Here is a 16,231-nt window from a genome sequence, read left to right as displayed (position 1 = left end):
TGTATTTCTTGCCATCCAGAAACTGTGATATATTAAAGTCTCATCACAGGAACATTCCTATGAATAAACTGTTTGCCTCAGAATTCTTAATAAATTGTTTGATTAATACTGTTGAGAACATTGATACAGGGATGATGGGAAGACCCGTGTCATCTTTGCTTGAGATGGGTATAGTACCGTATTGTTGGCTGTAACCCTCTGTCTCTGATTTCTTTTTCTTTCCACCTGACCCACTCCTTATGGCTGCAGCTGTAAATCAGTAGTGTCACAAAACAGGTTTGATCTCATGAAACTACAACTAGTGCCTACGCCTGCCTATGATAGGAAGAGAATACAGACCACAAACCTGAGATTTCTGGTCTCTTATTAGACAAGAGTGTTGTTTGTCTTCCCTTTTCCCCTTCGTTTTTGTCCTCCTTCTGTATCACTAACTCATATTGAAGTTCAGTGTCACTGATTGCTGGGAACCCAGTTTCATTTGGCTACACATACACTCTTCCCTAAAGTAGTCCATTGTTACCTCCATGTTGGATGTTGATCATGCAGCAAAAATATGGAACACAATTTTATTGTAAAAGCTCTGATAAAGTGATGAAGAGCATATTTTAGTGAGATGCTAATGTTTCTCAATTATGAGTCATGTTGTGAGTTTAAGTTTCTAGTACTATTATAAATTGTTCATGTTCCTTGCAGATACCTATACATCCTTATTGTTAAAAAGTAAGCTATTTGCTAGTGGAGCTGAAATTATTCCTGTACTGAGACAGGAGAATGTTTTCTTAAAGAAAATTATGTTGAGGAGTAGTTTTATTCTCTTTATTTTGTTTATTTGTAAGTATAGTAGACAACAGATGAAATAAGTATTGACGTAGAGAACAAGTTATGTCAAACAAGGACTTCAAACAGTGTGTTTTGAGGTCAGTAACCTCTGTGCTCGGAACTTTGATCACGCTGCTGTCAGCCAAACAACAAAAGTTATGCAAAGATAAACAGGTAGCTTTTCACTGAATTTTACAACCACAATAGCAAAATAGCAATGAAGTGAAAAAGTATGTTTCTAATAGGCTCAAATAGCTTCAGCAAAGGAAGCTAATACTGATGAGTTAATTTGCTGAAACTGCAAGCAAGGACGTTTGTTTTTAAAACCTAAATGGATCCTGTTTTCAGTAAGCAGTATGAAGGAGGAGTCTTTCCAGGGCTCTGCCATATCAAATGGAAGACAGCATGTTCTGTCTGATGAAATGTAAGTTTGACTGCTGATCAGCCAATGCAAAGCATTGCTAAATTGATAGCAAATTTTGCTGGGAATACAACTTCTGGGGAACTGAAGCTGCTTCTTGAATCTATGACTGGCTGAGGAAAATGGGAATTTTAAGAAAATTAAGATATTCTGTTTTTCAAACAGGTATCTTTCAGATTTCCATTTCAGCACTGACCCTGCCTAGAAAAATTAGTTAAAAATCTGAGAATGACAGAATGCTGCAACTAAATTTTTCAATTGGCGGGCATGGGTATTTTAATTTCCATTCTGGGTCAAACTGATCTAAATATGGGTTTCAGTTTGGACGTGAGACCTGTCTGCAAGTACTTTCTCAGCTCTCATTACTTTTTTATTTATCATTGTTGCTTTTGTTTCTTTAAACGGGAGGTGAGAAAAGCAGTTATTTACAGTTTTTGCAGTGTCTGAGGATCTGTGGGTGCAGAGTATTTAAATCCAGAATTATGTTATGTCTTCTTCCTTTTTCCTTATGCCAATCTGTGCTGTGACTGAAATCAATCTGCTTATAATCAAATTCAAACTCTGTTATTGAATAGGAATGGAGTATTGTGGGTTTTTTTGTTTTAACCACAGACTTTCTAGTTCACTGAATCTAGGGTTGCAGCCTCCTTTCCCCGTACGGGAAAGAGATCTCTATTTTAATTTTTTAATATTTTCATCGATTAGGTGATCTTTGCTAATCTTATGAAAACAGTCATGATGTGTCAATCCAGTGCTGTTTGCATTTGCCTTAAAATGTGGGAATTAATCTGCTCTAAAAATTACTTGGTTTATGTATATATTTAGTTTACATGTTCTGGGAGGATCTAAGGTCTGAAAACTGGCAATAAGGAGGTCATAAATCAGTCAACTTTTGTTGGTTTGGAACTTCAGGCATATCAATTTCACATTACATTAGATTGCAGTTTTGCTTGTGAATGGAGACTAGGTCTTGTGGGGATTCTCTTATTTGTAATCCATGACCACTGATGCCTCATAAAATGCAGCAGCATTTTTCTCATACCTTTATCTGATGCGGTAGCTGTATCTTCCTTTCTGGCTTGTGTGCTTGTTCTGTTTTCTTTTATTCCTCTTTTTTTTCCTAAGAGGAAATGGAATTCAAGTAAGATCCATGTCTCCTTTGGTATTTGAAGTAAATTTTATAAATGGAGAAAAAGCAAACCGATTGTTGCTTGCTAACTTTAGAGCAGTCAGATAAAAAGTATTAGATTGATGTCTTAGGCCTTTCAGTTCTGTTTTCAGTGTATATACAGAGGTTTTGTAAATAAAACAGGTGTCTTTGTTTCCTGTTTTTCAGGAGACACATAAGGCTTTTGTTTTCTCTCCCCATGTGTAAAATTGTCATACCAAAAGTAACTGTAGTTTCTTTATTTCACTTCCATGACAAAATTAAGGATAAATACAACAAATGTGGTTAGCAGTCTAACTGTTAGTAATTTGATTTACCATTCTGGGTTAAAATGAACAATAAATGTATATAATTAGGACATTATATGTTAGTGTCAAAATAAAGCCTTTGTCCCAAGGTATTCAGTCATATGTTAGGAGATAATATTGAAGTCTTTTATACTCTGTGATACTTGGCATGTATATCTTAGATTTTTTCAGGTTAATGACTGATTCAAAGAAATTGTTTTGATGACCCAGATAGACTCTTTGAGACTTAAATTCCCATTAGACCAAGTGTGTGTTTCTATAAGCTATATTTTACGACAAGAAAACAAATAATTTTGTGACACTAAGATTCCTGCAATGGAATGCAACTTGCCTTCTATGCAGGAGAAACCTTGGAAGTTACTTTCTGATGTGGGGTTTTTTTGTTGGGTTTTTGTTTGTTTTTTTACAGAGTATCTAATGAGAAGACAGAAGCCTATGATGTCAGTTCTGTTTTTCTTTCTTTTTGTGTACATAGTGTGTGTTGACCTTGTGAAAACCTGAAAGTTCAAAATTGGCCTCTTCAAGAAAATGAAATACATTGCACAGAACACACTATTCACTGTAATATTTATTCTGAAAAGTCATCAGTCCCAGAAATATCAGAGGATGGAACTATGGCAAACCAAACCAATGTTAGCATGTTTGGTTGTTTCCCTTTTTTGTTACTAGGTTGTTGGAGCCTTTAGAAACAAATTTACCATTTGTAGCAGAGCCCCTTCCTACACAAGATTTTCATTCTTTGCAAGCATGGCTATAAAAGATATTTTTTTAATTTTGCATTTGAGTTTTATTTTCTGTGGTTTCAGCTTATCTAATATGTTCTTGTGAGATTATTTCTTTCACATCAACACCTAAGAAAATCTTTGTTTTATCTATCTGAAGTCAGTCATGTTAGTCAAGCACTGAAGTTTTAACTCTAGAATAGTTACCGTATTTGGATTTAACCCTGTGCTTAAATGCTGTTCAGACATAGACTTCCCTTCTACTATAAACGTGGTTGAGGAGAGATACCAAAGGTACAGTGTGTTTGCATTTTGCACCAGTTTCCATCTGTGACCTATTTTGGAAGAAGGAAAATAAAAGCTCTATGTCCCTTCTGCTCTCTGATGGGCACTGGGTGTTCCCTCCTGGGTTAAGTAAGCTAGTTTTATCTAGTTTGGAGGTATCTATGTCTGGAATAGTTCAGAGAGATGCCTTTTTTTCCTTTTCCATGTACAGGCATAGAAAGTATGGTTTCCTGTTATTACCTTGCTTGTAATAATTAATATCCATGGGAATGTCATGTCAGCATTTAAGCTCTGGGAATACAGACTGATGCATGTCAACTATCTTTGTGCATCAGAGTATTGATAGGAGAACCAGTTCCTCATCCTCTTTAGATGTGGCAGTGCTGAATGAGGAAGAGGCAGTCTTTCGTAATTGCCAGCCAATCTGTTCTTGTCTTTTCAAGTGCTTGTTTTGAAACTGTCACTTCCTTCCTTAGAGCATTGTGAAGGACTACATAAAAATGATGAGTTGAAAGAAAAAGCGAAGACATTCAGCCAAGCAAAACCAGTATGTGTACATACATGAGAGTAATTGTCTGTGGGACAAGAGTCAGGAGAAAAGACCAGTATTTTCTCTACCAAATGCTCTGCCACTTGTTGCAATATTTTTTTTAGCATGATGAGCAATATTTCTCAATCAGTGGCTTGTGAACTTGCATGTTTTCCAATTACATTTTGTATATTTAAGTTTGATAGTTGAAGATAAGCAGCAGTAAACTGAGCCAAATACTTAGGTATAAGATATAGTAGATGGGGACAAAGGAGAGTATATTTGAAGTGAGATTTTAATGGTTTTTTATATACTTAATAATTTGAATTACTTGGCTTTTCCTTTTTCATAAACGCTCTGCAAAATAGAAACTGTCACAGGAAAAAAAACATGATTCACCTCCAACACCTACTTTATCTTCACCAGCTTGTACTCCTAAGCAATAGTCAAGGGCTAGACTTTAAATGTTTACTAATTTGGGGGGATTTATTTGAAATGTCTGAACTAAGGCACTGAAGGTTTCTGTTTTGTATAAAAGATGGGCACCAACAGCTCTGCCAGGGATCAGTTAAAGTTGGAAAGAGCAAATGAACCTGCAAATTAAGTTGTAATTGTCTAGGTGTCCACAGAGTAAAAGACGTATTGGCAGGGGAAGCTTTAGAAGGAAAAGGTTCTCGTTTTTTGGTGGCTGCTGCATACATTTTTCAGTTGGGATGAAAGACAGCAACCATGATCTCTAACCTCATCTCAGAACTCCCAGAGGATAACTGTAGAAACCACTTGGGCCCCTACGAAGTCTGGCCACAGGGATGGGCAGGCTCGTAAAACCATACTACAGCTATGTGTTCTTCTGACTGTTATTTCCTGGTCTTGGCTATTGTTGAATATGTAAGTTATGCCCTAGTCCAGACAGCTTTTTCCAAGTAGTGTTCATACTGCCTTGCTGTGACACTAAGCTTCGTGTTTGGGCCAGGCAATCAATCTATGCTCCGTTCGTCATCAATTAAATGAAAGAACCTTCCTCCTGAGGGCTATTCAGGCCATCAAAGCTAGGTTCCTGCCTAGAATGCCTTTCTCCATCTTTCTCGTGCATGATGAAAGCAAAAGGGAAATGAGCTTCAAGTCTGTGCAGAGGAGCAGAACTTTCCCTCACTAAATCAACAGGTGTTTAAGTGTCATGGAATGCATAATTGAAAGAAGCCTTCACCAGGAGGTGGGTGGGGAGGGAGGAACTGATGGTCTTAATATAATCTTTCATTTAGGCATATGACTAAATTTATACCCTTCACTTCTTCTGACATCTGTAATCAGTTTCCCCTCTCAGGTGCATTAGTGTTTGGGGAAGGCAAAGTTTTCATGCCAGCCAGCTGTTGTCATAGTAAGGCTTAGCTTTCCTGTGATATACCAGATAACTGATAATACTAGAGCGCTTCAGGTCCCTTTTTAAATACTCTATCATTGCTATTTCCAGATAAGAAATATACACAGTTTTTGTAAAGCTGTGGAGCTGGGATGTTCAGCCTAGAAAAGAGAAGGCTGAGAGGAGATATGATCACTCTCTACTACTTGAAAAGGCAGTCATAGTGAGGTGGAGTTGATCTTTTCTCTCTAGTAATAAATGATAGGAGAGGAGGAAATGTGTTCAAGTTGCAGCAAGGGAGGTTTAGATTGGACATTAGGAATGAACTTTTTCACTGGGAGTTGTTAAACATTGGAAGGGGCTGCCCAGGGAAGTTGTGGAGTCACCATCCCTAGAGATATTTCAAAGGCTCAAAGATGAGGTGCTGAGGGATGTGGTTTAGCTTAGTGATGGGCTTGGCAGTGTGAGATTAGTCTTGAGAGTCTTTACCACGCATGATGATTCTATGATTTACATGGCTATCATTTGTCATTATACAATTATGTTTGACTGTTGATCTTCTAGCCCTGCAATTTAAAGTAAGAGAAAAAGAATATTAAAGTGTATTTGAAGCGTGTGTCTACCAAAGGCCCTGCATACACAAAAAGGTGGGGTTTTTTTCCCAGTTCTGAAAAGAAGTTAGGCAGAAACACTGGACTCATAGATTTGTCACTTTGATACATGTGATATCTGACTGTGTGAATTTCACTAGTCACATACCTATATACCATATCCCACCTATACATGTGATATGTGAATATACCTAAAGCAAATCAATATTATTTGTTTTAAGAACTAGTATGCCTTTCCTATAATAGAGAAAGAAGATAAACACAAAGTAATCTGAATAGAAGTATGAACAGAAATGGCAGAGTGCCAGCAACCCCTTGAATATAAATCTGTAGGTAGTTATGCTAGAAATGTGTTTCATTACACTCTTTGCATTGCATAACACAGTTTGTGTAAATTGCTCCTCATCACCACTTTTCCCCAAAATACAGGCAAAGCTTTGTTAGTTGGCTGGCTTTGAATTAGAATATCACCACTCATGCTCAGTAAAACTTTTTTGGTTATTGATTTACATGTGGATTGCACCTGTCTGGTGCTTATTTTAACTTAACCTCTGACTAGGGATATGGAAACCCCACAGAATGAGAGAGGAGGACCTAATCCTCAGGAGTTCTTAGAAATTGCAGGCCAGGTTACCTGATGATAACGTACCTGAAAGAGTTGTTTGGGTTTGTGTTTGTTTGGTTTTTTTTTAGTTCCATTGGTTTTGAAAGTGTAAGGTCTGGAGCACAGTCCTTTTGATGCTCTGGCAGAGTATCTTAGCCACAAGGTAATTGTGAGTTTGCTAAAACCCATAAAGCTAGAAATTGCAGCCTGGTGCTCTCTGTTTATAAACAAATAAATAGAAAGCTGTGTGTCTGAACTGCAGGTATGGAATAATCCATGAAGCATTTGCTGTGTGAATATGTAATATGCAGTGAGTTAGTATAGGCAGATGTGTTCACTATTATGAGTCCGTTTATGTCTTGGATTCTTCAGTGTGTTTGTAGCCCTTTTCCCAAGAGATTGCTGCTTTACAGTGACATATATAGGAAAATATTTAAAATAGATAAGTAGTTCCTGCCTATTCCTGTCCAGAAAGGAAAATACTGAGTAAGCATTAATATTGAAAGAACTGGAAGCATCATCAATTTTGCTGGTCAATGCTGCACCTCTGCCTGGATTGTTTTCTTGCAAGTTAGAATGAAAACTGAACTGGCCCACAGAGTTTATTTAAAAAGTTAAGATAAAGGAAGGGGGAAGACTTTAATTTGGTTGCACCGAAGTATTAGAAACTGAACTTGTAACACATACCATGACTTCACTGATGGGACATTGCATGTTCTTCATTTGCAACAACTTAAACATATATAAAGAAAAAATATATATATACAGAAATTAACATGAAGAGATGAAGAGTTGGCAGTGACATTGAATATGTATTTGTGGTATAAAGGTAAGAGAGTTCAGTACCTGCTTTCAGCCAGTTGTGGTGTGATGCAGTGGCTTAAAAATAGTATGGGGAAAAAAAGGCAGACAGCAGGTCTTGGGCCAACTGCTCAAGTGTGAGAGCAGCAGAACAGTTTATTTCTACTTTTTGTCCTGTTTTGAAGAACTGACATTATAACTTCTGTCATATTTCTTCTAGATTGTGTTTCCTAAGATGTTCCAGATTTTCAAATACTAAGTATAATGTGAAACCATCTCATCACCAGTTTACCCCCTGTGCAGAACATTAGAACAACACAGGCTGCCTACTGTGTCCAGTTCTGGGCTCCACAGTTCAAGAGTGATAGAGAACTTGTGGAAAGAGTCTAGTGGAGGGCTACCAAGATGATTAGAGGGCTGGAACATCTCTCTTATGAGGAAGGGCTGCAAGACCTGGGGTTGTTTAGCCTGGAGAAGACTGAGGGATGACCTTATCATCACTTATAAATATCTTAAGGGCACATGTTGGGAGTGTGCCCTGTTCTGCATCGGGCAGATTGTGTGTGCAGTAAGTTTCTGAGTCAGGGAGATAGAAGGGGTCAGCCATTGCCAGGTGGGAACAGTGGCAGCAAGGATTCCTCGTGTCCTGATTTTTCTGAATTAATGAGGCTGGTTGCCTAGAACTGTCAGGAAATGTTATGAAAGTCCTTGCCAGTCCAGGCAGCAGCCTTCTACTCTTCAGTTTAAACATAACACAGTATATTAGGGCGTTCTCAAAGAACCCCACAGTTTCAGAAGCACAGTTTCAGTAAGTGTGTGTAGCCTGCCTTCCTTATTTCCTGCCCTCTTCAGGACAAATCGCCTTTGGGCTGGCAATAACAGCGGTTGCTTATATATTAGTATATGAGGAAAATTTTGGGTGTTTTAATCATCTTCAAAACACTGGTTACTGGCTTTCAAGAAGAAAATTTTACTTGTTCTTTGTTTTCAAACACTATTTCTTCATTTCCTCAGCTTCATGCACAGGTTTTCTCTGTGGCTTGCTCCCAGTTACCATAATGGTCTGGTCCTAACCAAGAAGTGAAGAGAATGTGTTACCTCTCATGAAACAATTTCTTAATACAGTATCTTTTTCTGGAGGCAATTAGATCAGCTCTTTATTCTTTATAGCAGTTTTACAGTGGAAGGCCTGTATCCCATACAAATTTTAGATTTAAGGAGGAGCCACTATGTGACTGTTCAGCCAGTTTTGTTTAGTGTCCACTTGGTATTTAATATTTAATTCAGAAAATGTGGACTTAAACTTGGATGTCACTGTTCAGAGAGTAAATCAGAGTCACGAGATTTATCAGTGCTGTGCAGGGAAAGTCAAGATACTAAAAAGCAAGAGGTCAAACGCATTCAAGGTCACACGAGTCCCTGTAAGCTGTTGAGGAAACACGTGATAACACGGACAAAAACTTGAACGTTGGTGTAGACAGGCCAGTAACTTTGCATGAGGTACAAGATGTACCTGGGCTCACTCGCTTAGGGGCCTCCGAGACACAGATACCCGAGTCACGCCAGTGCGTGTGGACATCCCGAGACGAAAATGGCCCGGTGGCAGGGGCAGGCCTGCCCGGTGTGCGCCAGCGAGCAAGGGCACGGGAGCGCGGTCACACTGACCTTGCTCCGCGTGCCAGCTCCCAGCGTCGCCGTACCCCGCGTCCTGCCCGTTGGGGCGCGGCGCGCTCCCGGGACTGCTGACGGAGCCCGTAGGTGCCGGGCGCGGCGGCCGGGAGCGCGCACGTTAGCGGGGAGCGAGGGGGGTCGCCGCGTCCCCGACGGAGGGCGGCGGCCGCCCCTCTGCAGCGCGCTGCGGGCAGGACGCCTGCGCCGTGCGCTGCCGGCGGCGGGGGGAGCGGGCGCTGCATCCCCAGCGCACGGAGCTGCGGGCACGGGCGCCGGCGTGAGTAGAGGTTCCGCCGCGCCCAGCCGGAGCTGAGTCAGGAGACAAAGGGGAGAGGCTGCCGCCATGGGGGAGCAGCTCCGCGCCCAGACCGCCGCCGCGGCGGGGCCGCCGCCCGCCGCCGCCTCCTGCTCGTTTATCGGCGGGTTGCTGCAGAACGGCTTCCACGCCTCGAGCCAGCCACTGAGCAACGGCGGCTGCGGGGAGGCGCCGCACCCGCTGCTCCTTCGGCCGGAGCTGCAGTCGCTCAGCCACGGCTCCCCGGCCAAGAAATGCCGGCTGCGCCGGAGAATGGACTCGGGCAGGCGGCACAGGCCACGTAAGTGACGATCGCGGAGGGCTCGGCATTGCGAAGCGGCTCTGGCTCGGCGCCCCGGCCCCCGCCGCGCGGCGCTGCCGCAGCCCGGCCAGCATTGGCTCGGCGTTGGGCGGCCGCGGGTGCTGCGCCGCCTCCCCTGCAGCACACCGCCCGGCCGGGCGTAGCAGCCACCCGGTTCCCGTGTCGGGGGCGTTCCCTTTCCCCTCCGGCGGACTGGGCGGGCGGAGCGAGGGGGATCCCGGTGCCGGCCAATGCGGCGGCGGCGCCCGGGCACGGCCCCGCTGTCGTGTGGGCCGGGCCCGCCCTGCGCCAATGGGGTCGGCGGCGGGCGGGGAGCGGCGGCCCGGCACAAACGCGGGCGGGCAGGGGAGGCCGGCGTTCCGCCGCACTGAGTGCCGCGGAAGGCGGCGTCCCGGGTCCCGCCGCTCTCCGCCACTTCCCGGACGCGCCCATGAAACTCATCGTGCCCAAGCAGCAGTGTAAGTAGCGCCCGGGCAGCTGACGGCATGGACGATGTTTTGCGTTGGGAGGGCTCTGAGGTGTCAGTGTGTGCTGCTCCTACAAACATGGCTAGAATAAAGAGAAAATTAGACCTGGGAACTGAGTGCAAATTATTCTGCTTAGGAGAAAAAGTACTATATGTGGGAAATACGATAACTTCGAAACACTTCTTATGAACGTCACCTGTAGCTTTTGGGTAGTTGATTTGGGAGGTGTTATGGAATTGGCTGTCCGCTTCATGTTTTATTTTAAGGCTGTAAATCTCACACATACATACGTTTGTAATCTACTTAAGTGTATAAAGTTTATTGATTAATATTTTGCTTATTTGCTTGTAGCTTAATTTCTTGTGAGTAGATGTAGAGCTATTGAATAATTGCATGGCAAACTCTACAAGTAAAACAATCCCATGAAGAAAATACTCTGTTTCATTGCACTCTCACTTTACTAGCCCTTCAAATGAAGCCAATGAATATTTGCTGCTTTGTTAAAAGTTCAGCGTGTTTCAAAAGGGTAAACAGGGATAGTTAGAATCACAGCTACCCACTGCCAAAACTTAAAGATGTTTCTACTTAGTAGGAAGTCATGTGCCTTCAGCTACTCTGGTGGTTGGATTTTTTTTCTTTCTTTTAAAATGAGTACTTTAAGAACTCTTCTGTATTAGCAGAACAAAATTGTCAGAAACAGTCTTAGAAGAGTTGCAGCTTTCACAGGGCTATGTATTAGCAGTGCAGTCTCTGACTTTTAAAATGATTTGGCAGGTTTTTTGAGCTGCACATACCACTTTCCCTTAGAATGTTCTCTGTATTGATTAATCATGTATGACTTACAGTACCTGTTGATAGTTAGTCTTCTACTAAATTTAATGCACTGGTGGCCAAATTATTCTCTGTCACAAACTCACTTTGTAGTCTTTGTCACACTTTCATTCAAGAACAGAAACTGGAACTTGGACCAATTTATGTTTTAGTCCAGTGTAACCAAGAAGAGTCAGAAATGGCATATCAAACTTTTCATAACAGTTATTTCATAAAATTTTCATCATATTTTGAATGAACGAATAAGGCTTTTAAGGATACATGTAATCACTTGAAGAAGGAATGTGGAATTTGGAATTTCCCTTCCAACTTGAGGGACAAAATAGCCCATAAGACCATAGGAAACTGACTGTATTGCCCAAGATGTGCGATCACTGTGAGCCTTCAGTTGTGGGGTTTTAATGAAATGGGGCTTTAATGAAAACAGCAGGTGATGAAAGTGCTTTGTAGAACTATTTTGTGGCCATATTCTTTGCAGAATGAAAAACATAAATTCTTGCTGATCTTATGCTTTTATATAGTTTATTTTGTACAAGAAGATTTGCAATTTGGTGTTAGTGTTACAGGAAAATCTAATAACACATTGCCACTAACTTTAAAAATTCATTAAGTTATATTCGAATTCTACTGGTGCTGCATTCCACTGTAGCTGTCTCTAGTGAAGACTACACAGTCCTGTTTAACTGGTTTTTGTATTTAATCCTGGCTTTTGCAGATGTTTGTTCTGTGCTTAAGGACACATTGCAAAATAAAGTGCAGTTGCTACATGGCATGTAAGACTTAAGTATTGACTGTGAGGTTTGCCTTGTGTGGTGAAAAATGTAATGAGATAATTGGCATTTCCCAATATTTCAACAAACAAAAATATTTTTCTGCAACAGATATTCCTTTAAATCTAATATATTTTTTTCTAGATTGTTTTTACCTTCTGCCAAAGTGAGGTAGACTTCTATATTTCCAAGTCTTCTTTTTTCACCCTCCAAGAAGGGAAGACTCCCTGAGAAACCAGTGTGCTTTGCTGATTAGTTTGCAGTGAGAGAGGATCTGGGGACCACCTTAAACCTCTTGACTTACCTCTTGCTGCTTCTACTGAAAAACTTGTCTTTGCATAGTTTTTCCCTTAGTTGAACTAGATGAGTTGTTAGGGTTGTTTGGCTTGTTTCAGTTTTCTGGTTCAAGTCATTAGTGCAGACCCTTTGTTTGGGTTTACAGTCTCTTTATCACAACAGTGTAATGAATGCAGAAAAGTATCTGTTATGATGCTGTGTTTAGAGTGAAGTGCTCCAGAAGAGAATAAAATACGGAAAAGGTGTAAATTCTGCAAATTTCAAAAGCCTACTGAAGTGTCAGATTGTTCAGTTTAAATGTGATCTTTGACCAGAAGAAAGAAAACAAGCAGTTACATGCCTTCATCCATCTCTGTGAAGCCATAGCCAAGTAAGGACAAGGACTTCAGCACTGCAGTTAAGTAAACTGGTGTTTCACAGCATTATTCTACATCAGATGTGAGAAAGAAGCCAGCTGGACATCTTAGTTCTATTCCTTTTGTTAAATTAAGATAAAACTTTGGGGTCTCAATTTCAGTCTACATTTTATATCTTGCCTCAAGTCAATTGATAGCTCTTAGGAGTCAAAAGATGTGTATTTTGATGCAGCATGACCATTTACACCTAATATGCATTGTGATTGCCCTGGTTAATTTCTAAACACTTTGGATTATAACTGCCCAGTAAAGAACACCTTTGGGCAGTACTTAGGTTGCTATACCTGTGATGTTTAGCTGCAGCATGATTCTGTAGTACTGCTTAAGGCCAAGTGGAAAGTATGGAAAACCTAGGCTTCTTCACCCACACTGGTGTTCAATATGGAATGCTATGATTTTATAGTTTATTTTAGGAAAGAATCACAGAATGGTAGGGGTTGGAAGGGACCTTTAGAGATCATCTAGTCCAACCCCCCTGCAGAAGCAGGTTCACCTAGATCAGGTCACATAGGAACATGTCCAGGCGAGTCTTGAAGAACTCCAAGGAAGGAGACTCCACAAGAGTGGAGTCTGGGCAGAGTGAAAATAGATTTGGTCTTGCTGTTTTTTTGACATGGTAAGTACAATGATATTCTTTACTGAAGTTTTGTTCAGAGCATCAGAATATCCTATAATCTCTTAAAGAATTTCTTCAGGTGACATACTGCTTAATCTCCAGATATTTTTATTGTAGCTAGAAGTGAGGTTTGCCTAAGGAAAAGGATGGGTCTTAACAAACTGAACTAGTTGGTGTGTTGTGGTCCAGCATCCCACAATTTAAAAGAAAGGGATTTGAAATGGGGAACTTGTGCAAATTGCTGGGTGCTGTTAGGTCCAAGAATGAAATTCTTGACAGGTAATCATGACTTCTTGTGGCTTGCAAATTTGGCTTGTAGTAGTTTAAAAAATTGTAACAGTTCATACTGGGTAATGACCTGTCTCCTAGTACTATGTTTAGAAATCAGTTTGTGGTAATATGACTACATGTGTGTGGATGGTCTCTGCTGTTTAACAATCAGCTCTGGGCTTTTGGGGTTTTCGTGTGAGGAGGCAGACATTTGATAGGCCCTTGCTGCTGAAAGTCAACTGCAAGGCCTCACTTGATATAAGTGCACAATTTGTTTAGCTCTAGCTTTGTAAGGGCTGAAGAAACTTCCGTTACTAAGCAGATATAATTATTTTTTTAAGCAACATATTCGTTTTGGTTCAAAGGAAAACAAATGCTTCCATTTTACAATGTGTTTAGATTGCCCAAAATAACTACATAAAGTAGAAGTGATGGAAAAATAGACATAAGCTATTATCAATTCTGGGTTTTTTTAATAAAAAGCAGCTTTTTAGGAGCTGCAAGGATACCATCCTGTATTTTGTGTGTGTGTGTCGTTTTTTTTCTTTCCTATTATGTTTTTGGCTCTCACCTCTTCCAGTCCCAATTAAAACAGGAAGTTCTTAGATCATGAAAGTTTCAGGAAATGCAAATGAAGTGTAAATGACAAATGTAAATTAAGTAATAAGATTTCATCACACATGTCCAGGAACAAAAGCATCTGAACCTAAGATATTTCATGAGGGATTTATGACTAACATATCAAGAGTATTATACCACCATTTAATTTATATTTTAATTTATATGATAGAAAGTTGAGATAATGTATCTGTATTTAGGAAGCAAAGTTCTTGTAAGAGAGATGTATAAGCTGAAACAGTTTTGGTGAAAGAAGCTGCTGCAAGTTGATAATGAATAAATCTAGGGTCCAGTTAGAGAGACAAAAGTTCTAACCAGCAGCATTCGGGCAGAGTCTTTTTCTAGGAGTTAAGGAGTAAAAAGATTCAGCTAACCTTATGTAGTGGTTGTTTAAACATATGAAAAGGATTACCCTTGATTAATGGGAACATGTTACTTAGAGACCTGGGAGTTCTCTTCACTCTTTTTTCCTCTGAGCTCCTGTCCATAAGGAGCAGGTTGTGTTTTGATATTTACCCTCCACAGTTCCTCTTTATATTGCATATTAGGGGTAGGGTTTTTAAAAATCATACATGTTCAACCCTGAACTTACTAATGCCCTGTAGGAATAGCCTTATAAGTTTATAGTCTTCACAGTTTGTGCAGAAACTAGGTAAAATGTTTTATGGAATTTCTGATCAGTGAACCTTTCCCCCAGATAGCACAGCTGTTAGTGTGCATCAGATTACCTAATTATGCAATGCCATAGATACCTTCTGTTTGCATTGTGACATACTTTGCAGCTAAATTTTGAAGTAATGAAGATTTCTGTCTCAAGATAATAAAACAGTAAGTAATTTGTGCTGTTTATTAACATAAAGAGAACTAATTTTCATAAGAAGATAAGTGGAGTGTTTGATTTATGCTAGGCTTTTAAGAATGCATGATTTATCTTGATACTTTCCATGTCAGTTATATGGGACCTAGAACTAGATTTTATAGTAGGTTTTGTTTTGGTTTATTCTATGTAGTAATACCGTTGAATAGTTCTGTTTTCTCCACAGTAATAGATTGTATTGATCCAACAGGTACATTGTATACTGACTGCTGAGGAGACGGAAATATGCTCATAACATTATCAAGAAAATTTTAGTTAAGGGCGTTTTTTACACTGAAGGCATTTCTGCAACATATCCAGCATCTTAATTTTTCATATTAAATCACACAATTTTGAATAACTGTTATCAGCCTAAGATGTGGCTGTGATAGATTTTGCTTCCCCCTCCTTGCTTTCCTGGCTTTTAGTAATTCAATAAACCGGACATTTTTTTTCAGGTTACCAGTGAAAGGCTAGACTTCCAATTTAAAACAAACAAAAAAACAAGCCCAAAACCCAAACAATCCAAACCAAAAACAACAACTCCACAATTTCCCATTTTTCCCTCCAGTCTATGGAGGCTGTATCTACACAAATACCTATATTTCGTCATACTCAACACCCACCTGGACATGTTCCTATGTGACCTGATCTAGGTGGACCTGCTTCTGCAGGGGGATTGGACTAGATGATCTCTAAAGGTCCCTTCCAACCTACCATTCTATAATTCTGTGATTATATACCTCCTGGTTGTAGCAGTGAGTGCCCTAAAAATTTTAGTGGCCCATGAATGGGCTTACTCCTTGTATTCAGAGAGGTAGCAGGAGTACCTTGTGGTCTGTATACATGCTCCCATTAGCACTGCATTCAGTGGTGTGGTGTCAGGAAAGCTGAAGTGTATAGCTACCAGCTAAAAGATAGTGAAAAGAACTGATGGTACTTCATCACTATGTTACAAAAGATAGAGTGAATAAATCTTTTCAATAATCACTGGAATACAGAAGTATTTCAACTGTCACTGCAATGAATTTCAGTGGACTTGTCAGGAACTTTGAGACTTGGGTTTTGGCCTACTTGTTCAACCAGTCAAGATAGTTATTTTGATTGTGATTCCAGCTGGTGCTAGCAGCTGTGAAGAAAACTAAGCTGCTGTTCTGTGCCACTAAAACGCTGG

At 40.4% G+C, this 16,231-nt stretch overlaps 1 protein-coding gene across 8 annotated transcripts in view; it reads left to right on the top strand.

Annotated features, from left to right (window-relative positions):
• Positions 1-16,231, top strand: part of PANK1 (pantothenate kinase 1) — a 48,960-nt gene that overhangs the window by 9,262 nt on the left and 23,467 nt on the right. Inside the window, exon 1 of one of the 8 annotated variants that reach the window (XM_062001074.1) lies at positions 9,437-9,895. The exons of 6 other annotated variants lie outside the window; for them this stretch is intronic. In XM_062001074.1, the coding sequence (XP_061857058.1) occupies positions 9,643-9,895 (253 nt within the window). In that variant the 5' untranslated portion in view covers positions 9,437-9,642. Of the gene's footprint in view, positions 1-9,436; positions 9,896-10,260; positions 10,375-16,231 lie in introns of those variants that run through there. One more of the 8 variants, XM_062001075.1, reaches the window with a different exon arrangement.

This window comes from Colius striatus, chromosome 8, assembly GCF_028858725.1.
Source record: "Colius striatus isolate bColStr4 chromosome 8, bColStr4.1.hap1, whole genome shotgun sequence".
Taxonomy (NCBI): Eukaryota; Metazoa; Chordata; class Aves; order Coliiformes; family Coliidae; genus Colius; species Colius striatus.
The sequence above is the reverse complement of the archived record's forward strand: the minus strand, read 5'-3'. Positions and strand labels throughout refer to the sequence as shown.